Below are 16987 nucleotides of genomic sequence, written 5' to 3' on the forward strand. Positions count from 1 at the left end.
ATGCCACACCAATGATCAAAAAGTCCAAAGCAATGTTTTATTAAATGATCAATAAAAGGAAATCCAATGTGTCCCCTTTCATCATGGCCCATGTATTGTGCAATCTTTCTGTGTTGCTATTGGAGAGTTCCCCTCACTTCCACCCTGGTAAAACATTGTCAGCAATGGAGCCCCAGATAGCAGTAAAAATCTGACGGGAGTTCTAATCCATCCCTACTCTATCCAAAACTAAGAAAAAATGTTTTAGCTGGACATATAGTGGTAATCAATGTGCTAATACAAGCTGACTGGCAATCCACAAAGTAGCAAATGCAGAACATCACTGTCTGAAACAGGTAAGTCACGTGTGGTGTCTTTAACTTCTGCTGCAACATTCATGGGTTTTATGGGAGTAATAAGTAGGAGCTCAAAACTGTGCACTCCAGCTTCCTCAGGTGGTTGATGGTCATCCAGTCCTGGGTCAGCTGAGCTATTATAAAGTACTACAGGCGAATCTCAAATTGAATTCCAACAAAAGTTCCTCTTCTGCATTAGCCTGTCAGTGACCTTAATACAGTAAATGCAAGTCTTTAGAGAAGTAACACATCTTTTGTCCCCTACCTAAGGGAATATTGCTTCCTTGAAAGCTTGTCTTTATACATGTCACTTACCAGTTTACCAGCCAGACAAATAGTTTCAGGTGGAAACCTTCATCAGGAATCCTAATTGAAAGTTCACAGACAAAACATGTAGTCTGATTACTGCACAATAATGACGCCACTAACTGGCTCCATGGTGGTGGTGATGCATAAACCCAACACAGAGCTCTTTTCACTACGGTGCCACAGTGTACTGAAGCGGTACTACATTATTTAAATTACATAGGTTGGTAAATCTGAATTCCATGCTTGGACAACTAACAGCACCAATTTTAAAGTTTGCAAACAGTTCAATAGGCAAATGGCAAAAAATGTAAAAATCTCACCGGCTTATAAAAGGCTGAATCTCTCTTCCCCTTAGGGGCTCCATATTTGCTGGCATCAGCTCTGGCGTAGAGAGCCAATAAGAGTAATCATTTCTTGATGCAAAATTACATACATTGTTGATATTGCAAAACATAAAAGGCATGGTGCTGAAGCGTCGCAGGCAGCTACCAGCAGTACCTAAGGGAAAAAAACATAATCAGGACACAATGTGGCTTAAAATTGCAGTGTGATATTTTTTTCCACAAATCCTAAAAGTCACACATAGGGGTATATTTATAAAGCAGTGGATGTCACTTTCACCAAACATTCACTGGTTGTAAATCAGTCACTATAATTTAAAACACATGCCGCAGGAAGATTCACCTGTAGTGGATGTTTCATAACTGTCAGATACACTGATTTATAAATGTATCCATTGACTGTTTACAGAAACATAACGTGTTTTGGATCACCTTGATTCTTATTCATATGAAGCGGTTGGAATTCTTACTGTTTTTCATTTTGCGTGAACTGGGAATTTATTTATAAGATAAATGAAGTGCTGATGTTTTTTATATAACTCAGTAAGCACTTGACTGAAGAAATAGTTCGGCACATACTGGGATAAGTTTGTACAGAAGCCAATGAAAGGGTTTGCTTCCTTCACATGGCTGCATTCTTTTGCATTGTAGGCGCCCTCTTATGAGCTGAAATAAATACATGGCTTGTTTTGTGCTTTTTCATCATCTTCACTTATAAACGTATACATTACATTTATATTTATATAATGCCCAGCCACACCTTCCAGCTGTTTACATGCCTGGTCTCTGATGTGTATACTTACATGTAGTCAGTGGCGACTCTAGGAACAATATTTAGGGGGGGCACATAAGATACCACAGTCAGATCTGGGGGGGCACTAATAATTTTCATTGCATGTCGCAACCGATGGGCGCCGAGAGCTGATTTAATTGCGGATGGCATCTGCGTCCTGCAGTTGCGACAGAAGCTGCATACAGCGTGTGCCGGTTACTACTTAAACTGGCGCGCTGTGTACAGCTTCTGATAAGATATGCTATTAGCATATTATCTTCTCAGATGCTACACACAGCGCGCCGGTTTTATGTCTTTCTTGAAATGGGTGGTATAAATGGAGTGAGCGTATAAGGAGACATCTGATCAGCCAGTTGTTTTTATTGCTTGTACTGTATGTGAATCAATCATTTGGCTCATTTCTTAGCGGATAAGTTACCACTCCCTGTCCTAGTGACAGGAGACTTTAATGGGGTCTTGAACACTAGCCTGGACAGGTTCCCCTCCCGGTTGGAAACTGACACGCCACTCATAACACCCCTCAACAAGCTCTGCGGGGAGCTGGCGCTGGTGGATTTGTGGCGTCTCTCCCACCCCACAGACTCACAATACACCTGCCACTCTAAGACACATGGCTCCCTTTCGCGGATTGATCTTGCCCTGGGCACCTCGGAAATGTTTTCCTATGTTCAATCGGATGATATTCACCTGAGGTGCCTCTCGGATCATTCCATGCTTACTGTTCAATTGCGCCTTGGCGGCCGTAGGTCCATGCTTCCTTGGCGCTTACATCCGTTTTGGCTGACTTTATTTAAGGATCACACAGCATTGGAGAGTGACGTTGAGTTTTTCTTGTCTGTAAATATTCCCTCTGCGACTGTTGGTGTGGTCTGGGATACGCTGAAAGCGTACCTTAGGGGTACTTTACTCAAGAACGTTATTGTTATTAAGTCCAAGCTAAAGGCGGGACCTGTCTCTGGCACGTCAACTGGTTGCTGACAGTGAGAGGGGCTATGTGGCAGACCCTAAGACTTGTAAGGAGACTGCATGGCTAGCTGCACAAGATTCCCTAAATGCTTTGTTGGAGACGCAGGCCCAAAATAAACAATTTTTTTGCCAAACGGGTCTTTTGGTGGAGGGGGATGCGACAGGTAAACTTTAACTCAGGTAGCTAGAGCCCAACAACCCTCTAGTCATATCGGCGCTGTCTCTGCCTCTATGGGGGTTACTCATTCGAGCCAGGGCAAGGTGTCCGACATTTTCCGTACATTCTACGCATCCCTATATCAAACTAAGGCTAGTTATTCGGACTCTGAACTTTCGTTCTACTTACGAAAGGTTCCCCTCCTATCCCTGTCGCCTGCTGATAGACAGGATCTAGAGGCCCCTCTTACCCTGGAGGAGCTGGAGGTGGCGTTGGCTAGCTTCCCCAGTGGTAAGGCTCCTGGTCCAGATGGGTTACCTGTTGAGGTATATAAAACTTACCCTAAGGCCCTCCTACCCACACTCCTAGAGGTGTATAATGACGCCTTCTCCTCTGGTTCGCTGCCAAACACGATGTATGAAGCTACCATAGTGGTGCTCCCCAAAAAACATAAAAACCCGCTGTTAACAGAATCATATCAACCTATTTCCCTATTGAATGTCGATGTTAAGATCCTGGCCAAAGTGCTCGCACTGAGGCTGTCCCGGAAAATTGCGTCGGTGATTCACCCGGACCAGTCCGGCTTTATGCCCAATAAATCTACTGCCATTAACATCTGTAGAGTGTTTCTGAACATGCAAGTTCCCACTGACAATACGGGCAACAGGGCGCTCCTCGCCCTGGATATTGCTAAAGCTTTCGACAGTGTGGAGTGGAGATATTTGTGGGCAGTGCTGGGCGTCTGTCAGAGACTCACCCGGCACGTCCATTCCCTCCAGCGGCGCGCCGTCCCAGCGGTGACGTCACGCCGGGCTCCGCCCCCTAGACCTCGGCTTCCCTTCTTAGCCGCGGCGGAAACACTCACTCGGAGTTCTGTCAATGAGGAACGTCGAGCGAGGTCTCCGCATCCTCCTCTGAACCAAGCTGCCTGCCGAAGTTCTACCAGCAGCTAGCCACACTTTGGGACGCCTTCACCCCCAGCTCACCACTCTCCTACAGCAGGTTGACACAGGCTTAACACCAGCTACAGCAACCTCTCCTCTAAACCGCAAGTGCTGGGGTTAGCCCCATCTCCTGGTGCTAAGACTGCAGTGCCAGATCATACTGTGGTGTGTAATATACAGGACTGTTAACATCTTGCTGCATATCTCTTAGTAACCAATATTCATTAAACACTTGCTGCATATCGCTTAGTAACCAATATTCATTCGCTAACTTCTCCCCTTAGGAGGGGCTCATTAGTGCGGGGTGTACCGCTGAGAAACTACAGTCCCATCACGCCCCATAGCTGTAAGTAGCAGTCTTTTAGACCGTTACACAAATTAGAGCGCCCACACTCTTGCCCCATATAGGCCGGGATACATGATGTGGAACGGTTCCTCTACGCAGTTGGTGTGTTAAGGAACCGTCTATCTGACCCAATCCCATAGGCCGTACTGCAAGAGTTCCGCAGCTGCGATCCTCAACCCTTATTCGCTTACGGATCGTGACAGCGTCTTTGGCTTTGGTCCAAATTACTGCAAGTGGGTGAGCCTGCTGTATCACCACCCCTCTGCCAGGATCAAGATCAATGACTCTTTGTCTTCTGCCTTTACTTTACAGAGGGGCACCAGGCAGGGATGCCCCCTGTCGCCCTTATTATTTGCCCTGGCAATTGAGCCCCTGGCACGGGGTGCGTTAGAGGAGAAGATAGTTCTCTATGCTGATGACACATTGTTGTTCCTGGCGGACACGGTGTCCTCCCTGACCAGTGTTATGTCTCTATTATCGGAATTCGCTACCTACTCAGGCCTGGTAGTTAACTGGGATAAATCTAACCTTCTCCCGTTGGATCCACTGCGTGCTCCACTGGATGCTACAATGCCGCACCTACAAGTGCAATCCCCATTACCTAGGTATCCAGGTATCTGCTCTCCCGAGCGACTATCTCACTCTAAACTTGCAACCCCTTCTAGGGAGGTTTAAAACTCAACGTAACTCCTGGGTCAAACTACCACTGTATGTGTCCGGTAGAGCGAATCTGATTAAGATGGTCTGGATGCCTCAACTACTATATGTGCTTCATAACTCCCCTCTCTGGATCCCTAAAAAAATGTTTCGGCTAATTGACAGTATATTTAGAGAATTGATTTGGAAACTGAAACCCTCTAGGCTACAGCTTGATGTTCTGCAGCGGCCGAAGTCCTCGGGGGGGCTGGCCCTCCCTTGTCCATGGGTCTTCTTTCTGGCCTCACAGCTGCAACACTTCACAGGCTGGGCAGCTGAAGAGCATCAACTGCTGTCTTACCGTATACTTCTCCATTTATTTCTGGGGTTAAGCCCTTTACATTATTTAGATAGTGATCTATACAGTAAAACTTATTCTACCTACCCTACCTTGAAGCTGATGGGACAGGTCTAGGATGCGGCTAAACTGGCACTGGGCGTGGGAGCCCTGACCAGACATACGCCGATATGGCAAAATGGCCGCCTACCAGAGCTCCTCCCTCTCCAGAGCACCGTTGACTGAACTAGCAAACGGGTGATAACCATCTCCCACTTGTATAATGAGGGCAAGCTGCAGGACTTTAAGGAGCTGACTGAAATGTATGGGGTCCCCGCTAGGTGCTACTTTCAGTTCTTCCAGCTTGCTCACGCTTTAAAATCCCAGTTTCGTCAGGGCCCTCCCGTTTTGTCTCCCACTCTGATATTTGATACTGTCCTATTGGTGACCTCCCCTAAAGGGATTATATCCTTTCTCTACTCTCATCTTCTGCTGAAGTCCAATGTCCTCCTCCCTCTGAAGTGCAGGGAGGGGTGGGAGGGTGATGTGGGGCCTATGGAGGATGATGTATGGGAGGATGTTCTTCAGGGTGTTGCTCAGGTCTCCCTATCTCCCACTCATAGGCTGACGCAACTCTTTATAATTCATAGAACATATCGCACTCCTGAATTCTTGTTCCGTATAGGGCTTAGGGCTGACTCCAATTGCCCCAAGTGTGGCTTCCATCGTGGCTCCTTGATTCACCTGCTTTGGAGATGCCCTAAGCTGGTTCGGTACTGGGATCAGGTGGTGGATACCCTACACCTAGTATTTACATCCTCAGTGACAAACTCCCCATTAACGTGTATTCTGGGTATCGTGAACTCTGACGTCTTTACACGACACACTACTATAGATTTTAAACAGGCCTTATTCACTGCAACCAGACTAGTGGTCCGTAAGTGGATCTCCCCCCCCCCCCCCCCCCTTTTTCCCCCTGGTAAGACAACATCATGCTTTAAAATCCCAGTTTCGTCAGGGCCCTCCCGTTTTGCCTCCCACTCCGATATTTGGTACTGTCCTCTTGGCGACCTCCACTAAAGGGATTATCTCCTTTCTCTACTCTCATCTTCTGCTGAAGTCCAATGTCCTCCTCCCCCTGAAGTGCAGGGAGGGGTGGGAGGGTGATGTGGGGCCCATGGAGGATGATGTATGGGACGATGTTTTTCAGGGTGTTGCTCAGGTCTCCCTATCTCCCACTCATAGGCTGACGCAACTCTTTATAATTCACAGAACATATCGCACTCCTGAATTCTTGTTCCGTATAGGGCTTAGGGCTGACTCCAATTGCCCCAAGTGTGGCTTTCATCGGGGCTCCCTGATCCACCTGCTTTGGAGATGCCCTAAGCTGGTTCAGTAACCCTTAACCTAGTATTTGCATCCTCAGTGACAAACTCCCCATTAACGTGTATTCTGGGTATCGTGGACTCTGACGTCCTTACACGACACACTACTATAGCTTTTAAACAGGCCTTATTCACCGCAACCAGACTAGTGGTCCGTAAGTGGATCTCACCCCCCCTACCCCCAACTCTGACCTCCTGCTTAATAGAACTCGACAGGGTGGTCGCGTTCGAGAGAGTTACTTTTCAACAACGGGGTACTTTGTCCCGTTTCCATTCCATCTGGGACAGTTGGCTGACGTATCGAGGGCAAGACATCTCTGACTAATCAGCTTGCTCACATATTCCAGAGGGATACTAGTGGTTAGATTTGGCCTCTCCTACATATAGCCATTTACCAGCTGTGACAGGTGCTGGCTATACGCACAGAGTGTTTGGGTTTTATTTTTATGGCTTTTTCTCTTTTGGTACTAGTGTTTCATGAAGTGCCTGTTATACTATTTACTACATCTACGCTCACAAACAGTGAACACCCCATTCTTGTCGAATCTTGTTATTTGCATGATATTATGCCAATCCCCCCACCCACCTTTTGTTTTCGACTCAATGGGGTTGATTTACTAACCTTATAAACACACCACGAACATGTATGCACCTCTTTAGTGTGTTCCCTCCCAGCATGATCTAGATTTGTGGAATCTAGACACCTTTGTAGTGTGTACACACCCAGCAGGTGTGTTGTGCAAAGCCAAGCATGAATTTGCAAGGTGATGTTGTGTAAATTAGCTCTATGTTGTGTTGCTTGCGTTGATGAATGCAGGAATGTAAATGCATGAGCTAACCATTTTTGTCTAAACTGTGAAGCAGCATTATATATGCATCATGTGCATGATTTTTCCATATATGGCATTAGTGGAAATATGCTTTTAGAGACTTTTTGGTTGATAAATACGTTTTGCTGTGTAAAAATCACACGCACCTAGTGCGTGCGTGTGTTTAGGTTAGTAAATCACCCCCAATGTGTCTGTTTAATGGCTCTTTCTTATGGCCTTTTTCTTTTTGGTTCCTTGTTTTTTTTTTAAATTATTATTACCTGTTTGTCAAATGTATCTGACAATGTGCAAAACCAATAAAAAATATCTGATTAAAAAAAAAGAAAATTATGAATGTCAATGTGTCATGCCCATTTATGATGTCATTAACATAAAAGCTATGCAGGCAATGGAAGCCAGCACAACGTAGAGGTTATATGCAGGATGTCCTACCATGCACTCCCTTTATAAGCTCACTTTATGGACTACTAGTGCTGCAATACAAGTTGCCTTATATAAAAGGGTTGTTGACTGTGTTCAACAACCACAGGGAAAGATGTTGCCTATATACATATCACTTTCTGTCCCTCTATCCCAATAATAATAGCTTTTTGCCAGCCTCTCCGCTGCCTAAAAGGTCAAATACATAAAAGTAAGCTACAACAGTTACACAGAAAATGTTTATAAAATGTTAAAGATATTTTTGTCAAGGCATTTATTTCTAAAACCTTGGAGTACATTATTTCCTCTATTTCTGTTTTCACACATTCACTCAGTATACTTGTAGGTGGCCAAATTGCGAACACCTTGGCATCTTCTATGCTGGCCACATTCTTATATCGACAGTGCAGTGCCAGCAGAGCAATAGCCAAAGCAACATGTTGACGTTTAGTTTTGAATTAGTCACTACAGTGTATTTTCTGAGAGCACATATTTTTTTAAATACTTTTTTATGTGATTCACTTGCTTTACTAAGGTACATATACAGATTTGTAGATGCTCCCTCTATTGGCTAGCATGTGTTAAGTAAAGGTATTCCTTAAAGGGGACCTAATGTTACTTATCGTGCTGAAATACTATTTGACGTAGTAAGGGTACCCTGAAAACAAACGCTTCTCTTGTCTATGGGTCCAGCAGACACCCAATGGTAGACCATTGTAGGGTGGAATTATTGATCATAGAAACAATTGAACCGCGCTAGGATGTGAAACAAATATACTGTATGTGCAAAATCTACCACGGCAAGCTGAACCACTCACTAAAGCATATTGCGATTCCAATTGTAATAAGATCATCTGTGTTGCACTGTGCCTGGTAATCTTAAAAAAGCTAACCAATACAAAATATATTTATACAAACATATTCCTCTCATAAATAAGGTGCCAATATTTAAATCAATAAAGTACCTATAATTAAAGTGCAAAGTAATTATTCATATAAATGTGATCATTAACATAATTGGAATAGGACATTTGTCTGCCCAATTGCTTTTGAAAATCTATGGGCACCTAAGGCAAAAATACTGTGCAGCAATATTAAGCAGGAAGCACACCCTACAAATGTAATGACTGTGATGAATGAAATGTAATGGCTGCTCCCATGCAAATATATTATTACAAACAATCCACAGTAACAAGGCTTTTAAAAACACTTACACAAATGTATAGGATTACTTACATTAAGTTGAACACATTTGTAAGAAAATAAAACATTATCTCAAACAAGGTGACACAACTGAACAAACTCACCACTAGCAATGGAGTTGTTCCATTCCCCGATTTACAATCTAAGTTTGATCTCCCCTCCAGTGAATTATTTAGGTACCTCCAAATTAAACACTTCATCCAATCACAAATAAAATTCCCATTAGCCTCCCCGCGCATGACATCATACGTAAGAATATGCACCCAAGATCCCCACACCCCAGGCTTAATTTCACAACTGTATTCCTCTCTACTGTCAAGTGCGGGCCCACCTCATCACACATATATGGATCGCTGGCACGTAGATCTCCAAACCACGATTGATGAAGGTTCCAAATTTGGGAAAGCACGAAGTCATCCTCCAAAAATGCATTAACTCTTGAGGCTAACTACAAAGTGCTTCTCCGATGGTACATAGAGCCCACACAGGCAGTACACTTTGTGCCGGAAAGTGATGGCCTCTGCACCAGGGGATGTGGTGACAGTGGTACGTATTTCCACATGTGGTGGTCATGCCCGGTTGTAGCCGCCTTTTGGCGGAAGGTTTTCCAGATTATCTCAGTCACACTAAACAAACATATCTCACCTATGCCACAGGAAGCCCTCCTTAATGTTCGACCGATAGGTATTACTACCTTACAATTTAAACTAATGCTGCAAATATTGTCTGCGGCCAAACGCACTATAGCTGGAGCCTGGCTGACGAAATCGCTAAATATAACAGAAATGAAAAATAAAGTGCACTGGGCGTTCTACAACAAAAAGCTATTGGCCCGCATACTGGGCAGCATGCCCAAATTCGAAAAACAGTGGGAACCATGGGTCACACATTACCTACCCCCGTCGTTTGATCTACGACTACTGTCGCTTTGATATCGGGCTCATCAAACTGATCCCAACCAACTGTGACAACGGTGGGGAGACCTGCTGGTAGTGCTCACCCTGTACCCCCCTCCTTCTCTCTCTCTTCTCTCTACTGTCCTTACCTTCCAACTCAGAATTACTGATCCCATCTAAGGATCCAGGCGATTTAGGTGACTTCACATACTTACCTTATAGACAATTCATATTGTCCTATTTTTATGTTCGCATATTTTACGTCCAGTACCTAGGGTGGCCGACTTGAGACTGTTCACATTATTACGATGCTCCATACGTTTATATGCCATCACTATACATGTATGTAACCAAATATGCTTTTATGATGTTTTATTGTGGAAAAAAAAAAATTTTTTTTGAAAACCAATAAAATCTTTTGAAAAGTAAAAAAGAAAATAAAACATTGAGAGGGTTATATTTTCCCTTTAGATATTTTTGATAGCAGATGTTCACTGACTGCCAGTCAGTGCAAACATTCGTTATATCTGTTCTTGTTTATGTGTTTAGAATAAACCTGCTTCCTTACCCAGATCCTGACCATGGGCTCTTTCATTTCCTTGTACGTAGAGAAGAGAATACCCATCATAGACTCTGGCAGTTCCCTGAGGACAAGGTGGGGAATCTGTAGACTGACTGTGGCGCGTAATAAGGAATCCATGAGCTACAGATCCTAAACCAGCTGGACCGGGAGGACCTTGCAATCCATCTGGACCTGGAGGACCTTGGTTTCCTCTTGATCCTTTTAAGAATGAAAGTGCAAAGGTGTTAAAAGCATCTAAAATTATTTTAGTATCTTTTCATTGTCAGTCGGATGCAAAATTGAAGTTGTTAACAAAGGCTACAAAATAGACCAGTGTTTAAAAGGAGCATCACAAGATGAATCCGAAAAAAAATATTACAATCCTTCCCAAATGGCAGTGCTCTGTTTCATGAACAGCCAATCTCCATACCGGAGTAATGTCATGTGGGAGGTAGGGTAAGGCATGCTAATTTCTATGGAAAGAAACCAGCTCAGAAAGTCAATAGGATTTAAAAAACTATATCGGCACTCTTTTCTAGTTTCTGTCCACAATACAAGCTTCCTTTCCATTTCCTACACTAAATACAAAATTATCATCTAATATGCAAAATCAAAAGAGTATACAATATTACTTGCCTGAATCATGTACTTTTCCTTAACATATCTCATGATCCAAGTGAAAGGTGTTTTAAGCTTTTGATTGCACAGGCTTATCCAAGATGGTCAAAGCCCCTAGCTGCTCAGGGTATTAATCAATGTCTGCCACATACAATGCTGTTTTAACACTTCTCTCTGGACAGGTTAATAACACCTCCTAGCTCCAATAATGCAAATGCAATCAACACCTGGTTGCGATTAACAGATTATGTGGATTGGAGCAACATTCACCATATTTATTCCCAGAGAATATTTGCACAAGTCATTCTGAATTGAGAAAGCTGGTTGGACGTCCAGTGAAACATCTTCAAGAAAAATACAGCAAGTCCAGTTGTTGCCTTGACTTATTTTTTTTTAACAGATATTCATCAAGTAGCACATTTAAGGGAGAAATACTTTGAAATCAATAAACAAAGTCTCATTGAGCAGTAATAAATCTTGAATTTTACAGTGTAATTTCCAAAATAACAAAACACAATAATTTGTTTACATTTATCTAAACTTCTATCTTTTTTTCTATGCTAGATTTTGTTAGATTTTAATATTAGTGCACATTCCACACAAATTAAAAAATTATTCTTACAGTATTGGGTTCTTATGACCATTGTACTTTTAAAACAATATTGTCTCTCTTTTGCTGCTTACCAATGTATAAAAGCTGTTTTGAATGACAGAAGATAGATATGTCATATAAATAACCTTGGTTAATTAACATTATTGTGTGTTTGTACTGTTGGTCTTTCTTCCCACATAAACCGCCATGAAAAAGCCATTAAAAACCATATGCAAAGTACCACCAACTGAATATTAGTAATGTTTGTAGATTTTAGGTAATTTAGAGACTGATGCTATACAATTTCTAAACAATAGAAGACAGAACTTACCTGGTTGTCCTGGTGGACCTTTGTCACCTTTGCGTCCTAACTGTCCTTCAAACCCTGGAAGTCCATCTCTGCCAGGGTCACCTGATGGCCCCAAGGGACCTTAAAAAAGGAAAAAATAATCATTGAGAAAGTTCCCATCCAAGTAATTACTACACCTGTCCATCAGTTTAGTTAAAGGAAACCAGTCATGCGTGATATATGGTGCTGTCATTGCTTAACTCCTCCTGTTACCTCGCTATCAGTACTTCCTGGGTCACTAACCCAAAACAAGCATTCAGCTTAGGAAAGTCAAAACCTTTAATCTGAATACTTGCTCAGATTCTGTGACTTGGGAAGTATTTGATCAGCATAACAACGGGTAAACTAACATTTGCAGAACGAGATGTCAGCAATAGCTGTCTCCATACGTCCCCACTATAGGCTACCTCATTTGTAATATATTCCCTGTCCAACATCAGGATGAATCAAGTTTCACCCAAAAGATTGGAAACTTGTATTGGCCACTATAAATAGCAGGTAAATATATATGGGGATAAGCCATACTCACGTCTACTTATTTCACAGCACTGTGAAAAGAACTGTGCAAATGGTCTTTCTGATGTGTATCGAAAAAGTTCACAGATATAGCCAACTGCAACAAATTGACTTGGGGTATGGGAAAAGCATGGTGCGCAATATAGTTTTAACAAATATTTATAAGCTATGATTAAATCAACAGGCATGTCAAAGTGGTCTTGCCAAGGGGATCCTGTTTAAGTCTAATAATGTAACCACACTGCTGTAAAGTGAATATAAAAATACAGTTCTATGACAATGCATTAACTGACATTCTACAAAGCATTACCTGGTAATCCGGGGGGTCCTGGCGGTCCAGGAGGTCCCAGGTTTCCTGGACGTCCTGGTTGTCCAGGTGGTCCCTGTATTGTCTTGAACTCACCTTTGGGACCAGGTGGTCCTGGCAGACCTGTTAATTAAAAACAAAACATATAGACTCAGTATATGAAAACTGCTTTGTCCTCTAGAAAAAGACCATGTGAATATCAGGAGAGAGTGGCCAAAGTAAATGATATAGGATGAAAATTCTCACCTTGAAGACCTGGGTTACCTAGGTCACCTTTACTGCCAGACAAACCAGGAGGACCACTGGGCCCTTTCATACCTGAAAAAGGCACAGAACAGAACATGATTACAAGTTGCTTTATCCTAATGTTGTATTATTAGTCACAACAGTGCATGCAACAGTGTCAGCTACTGCCTCTTGTGAACTGGGAAGGCTGGGAACAATGTAACTCAGCACCTGTCATTGTCTGCTTCTGGCAGGCGAGTCATATAAATACCACAAAAAATAAAGATCTAAAAGGGGATTAAAATATCATATTCCTCCATATAATAAGGCTTATATAGAGTACTCTTCAAATTAAGTTTTGTGTTTCCTTCATGCTTTGCCTAGATCATTGTCTCCTAAGTCAAACATTCCCATCATGATATGTGAATATTAGGTGTACTCTGAGGTGTGACTGAATCTGCACATCCAGAGACCCATTTATAATACCTGGGAATCCTGGCACGCCTGGAACTCCCTGATCTCCTTTCATTCCATTTAGACCTGGTCTTCCAGGATCACCCTGTAGATAAGCACAGCATTTTAAAAACAGACCAACAATTATCTTTCTTTCTTTGGATTAAAGTCTGATCACTGACAATGTAGTTACACCAGTCATATTTATGTACTGCACTTGCAATGCAAACATACATTAATACTATATACTAATTGCAATATATATAAAATTACTATAATATCCCATTTTCATTTAAAAAGCTGTAAAGTATCACCCAGTATTCTCCTGTCTATCATACTCCACTGCACATGAGAGCCAAGCTCCAGGAACATTCTTAGAAACAACAATAAGCTTGTCTGTATCAGTGGGATGTATGTTTATACAAAAGCTTTAACATATTTATAAGAAAAGGTAACCAGACAGGTTACATAGTTAAGGGCTAGTTCACACCAGCCCCAGTGTGTTCCGGCCCAATTGGTGCCGGAATGTACTGGATCGCATTCCGGCCAGCTCATTTTGTTTTGGGGCGGGGGTGGCGTGGCAGTATATTGAAGTCAATGGCATCGCAGCCACGCTCCCCGGCCGCAGTGTGATCGCCCGCACCGGAATGTGTTACAAGAAAGCACACTGTTGCCTGCTTGCTCGTTGATTGCCTCTGTGTAACTGAGAATCCATACAGCTCCATTTAAACTAGAAGAATGGAAAGGGTATGCCTGTGTGCTGTAAAAAGACTCAAACTGGTTTTTCAAAGCATAGCTGTAAAATGACTAGCAGAAGTAGTAAAGAACAGCTGTAAATGCACCTTCTGCTGGCTGCAAGTAGTAAATATGAAACATTCATACAGAATGCTATATTTCCAATGCAAAAAATATATATGTATTTAGTTGTAAAGATACCCCCCAAAAAATGCAGAGAAAATATACAAAGCACTATGAGATGTCACTATGTTGCAGTAATGGCTTTGTACTCTAACCTTCTTGAATCTCTACCGCCCCAGTGACTGTGAACAGCAGCTGCTGTAAGGTAGACCAGCTCACTACATGTCATGTTTAAAGAAGACATGTACATGTGTACAGTAAAGGCGTAAAGAGAGGCTTACCGGAACACCTGGCGTTCCTGGGTCTCCTTTAGGTCCTGGGAATCCGGGCTGTCCAGGTATTCCAGGATTTCCTTTGTCACCTTTAAAGCTTGCACTGCCAGGGGGGCCACGGGGTCCTTCTGGGCCAGGTGGACCTTTGTATAGTCAGAAATAAAAAGTTAGAAAGCAATCAAAACAGACAGCATGTAATGCTGACAGCATGTAAGATAAGGCCATTATGTCTACTGTGTTCTGCTACATTAAATCAGATATGTTAGATTCCTCTATAATACTATTAAGCTATGATATGGGTGTGTGTATGTGTTATTACCGTACTGCAATACTGATGTAATAGGAGTTCAGGTAAGGTGTAACATTGCTTAACTCATCTTAAAGTAGAAGTCAAGGCAAAATGTTTTTTTTTTTCTGATCTAATCTGTCCGCCTAGTATGTAGTTAGAATTCTTGATATATCATGCACTAAGCCTCAGTCTTGATCTGGGTAACTGTTTCTATGGCTGTAGTGGTGGCACCAGAATAAAACAGTGGGTCTACCATTGCCACCACAGCTCAGAGAGTATACTGGAGGTTGAAGCATCCAGTGACATCCTCAACGACTCTTCACCTCTCCCCTGCTCACAGTGTACCTTTATGGGTCAAATCATCTCCCATTGTCCTGTGACCCTCTGGAACAACCTCTCCTCCTGAGCTACACTTTTTTTTGTAAGTTAAGAGTAAGCAGACCAGCAGGATCATGTGTCCGGCTTTCAGAAGATGATTTTATGGCACTTATAATAATTTATTTTTATATGTAAGTATTTAAAAAGCCAGTACTGAACTATGCATTGACTTCTGCTTTAAGTATTCTGCATTAGAGTATAGTATACTGTATGGAATAAATCCTGAACAGCCCTGAACAATGTAGCTATTGTAATATAAGTCAGTCTGACCTAGAGACATGCGGTTGCTACTTGTCACTGTTCATTTTATCTCTAAAACCCTTTTTTTTCTCATTGTTGTTCACGCTTTAGAAACCACAAAACATATATTGTTGCATTACACCGTATTTTCTGATAGGAAAAAAATATATAAAATGCACCGATATGAAATGAGTCACCCTGAAATGCTGTACTTTGTATCTTGTTAATGTTTGCAGTAGCTGCCAGATCTAAAATATTTAGATGCAAATGTTCTTTATCAAATATGTTTTAACATAGTTTTGCTTAAACATTACATTCTTCATTTCAATTCCTCTTTACTTGAACATGGAAATCAGAGCAAGTGCCATTATATAATAACAAGACACTGCTGAGGGTAATAAGAAAAAAGAGAAACTGATTTTCCCCTATTTTAGAGTAGAAATTCCATTCCCCATCCTTCCCAATGGGCTGTTCTTTATTTGCGCTCCCAAATATGATGCCTTTCTCTGAAACAACCCATCACGTTTTCATCACTTTTTCATTCATGGATTAGTAGGGAACCATGCAGAGACACTAATATCAGTCATCATCAGATCTTATTACAGTCTTATGGAAAAACTTTGAAAAGTGAACCTGTCTGTTGGCCCCCCTAGGAAATACAACAGGTTCACGTAACAGAAGGGACAATAAGGGGCCAGTTGTCACCCTGTCATGTGTGCCCCTGGTGTAGACTTAGTAGAGTATACATGGTTAGAATTTTGAACCAACATAATCGATTTTGGAACATTCGTTCAACTTTCTAATCGTTGAAGGGGTCAAATCGATGATCGATTTCAACCACAATGACAACAAAGTTATAAGGAGCGCTACATTTACTTTAGTATGAGTACATAAACTTCCCATCATTCCTTGCAGCCATATTAACCTCATGCTAAAAATTGGAGGATATAAAGTTCCTGCCCTCTATAATTACAGGCAAGGATAGTCAGAATTTAGGATTAGTTGTAATGAGAATGCCAAGTTACTGGCAATAGGAGGATTTTACACAATGAGGTGGCCTGTTGTGCCCAAGGAATGCCAGGGCCTTAAACAAATGCCTAGACTCTGCCCTCTGCATTTCCATGACACACTGTTAAGTTTGTCTACAGTGCACAGTATGTTTAATAAAAATAGCTGTTCTGGCATTAAACCCTTTGATTGTTGCCTCCCCCCAGACATGGCAAATATTCTGGAGGCTAGTATAATATGAGAAGCACAATTCCAGGCAAGTAAAAACAGTGCTATCAAGAAAGCATCTTGACTGTGCTAAAGATAGAAAGTCCATTTAGTTTACCTTAATGTGTGTTCTCTGAAAACTACTGCAGCCAGGTTTCATACAGCTCCTCAAATGTTCAATGGGAGGGTCGCCTTTCTAAAGGGTATGCTATGGA

At 42.2% G+C, this 16987-nt stretch overlaps 1 protein-coding gene across 4 annotated transcripts in view; it reads right to left on the bottom strand.

Moving 5' to 3' along the window:
• Positions 1–16987, bottom strand: part of COL4A5 (collagen type IV alpha 5 chain) — a 97270-nt gene that overhangs the window by 6388 nt on the left and 73895 nt on the right. For all 4 annotated transcript variants that reach the window (XM_018558671.1, XM_018558670.1, XM_018558668.1 and 1 more), the window contains 7 exons: positions 14660–14793; positions 13554–13626; positions 13089–13160; positions 12846–12965; positions 12002–12100; positions 10467–10679; positions 965–1142 (listed from right to left, as the gene is read on the bottom strand). In XM_018558671.1, the coding sequence (XP_018414173.1) occupies positions 965–1142; positions 10467–10679; positions 12002–12100; positions 12846–12965; positions 13089–13160; positions 13554–13626; positions 14660–14793 (889 nt within the window). The remainder of the gene's footprint in view (positions 1–964; positions 1143–10466; positions 10680–12001; positions 12101–12845; positions 12966–13088; positions 13161–13553; positions 13627–14659; positions 14794–16987) is intronic.

Source organism: Nanorana parkeri, unplaced genomic scaffold, assembly GCF_000935625.1.
Source record: "Nanorana parkeri isolate BGI_ZX_2015 unplaced genomic scaffold, ASM93562v1 scaffold352, whole genome shotgun sequence".
NCBI classification, from domain to species: domain Eukaryota; kingdom Metazoa; phylum Chordata; class Amphibia; order Anura; family Dicroglossidae; genus Nanorana; species Nanorana parkeri.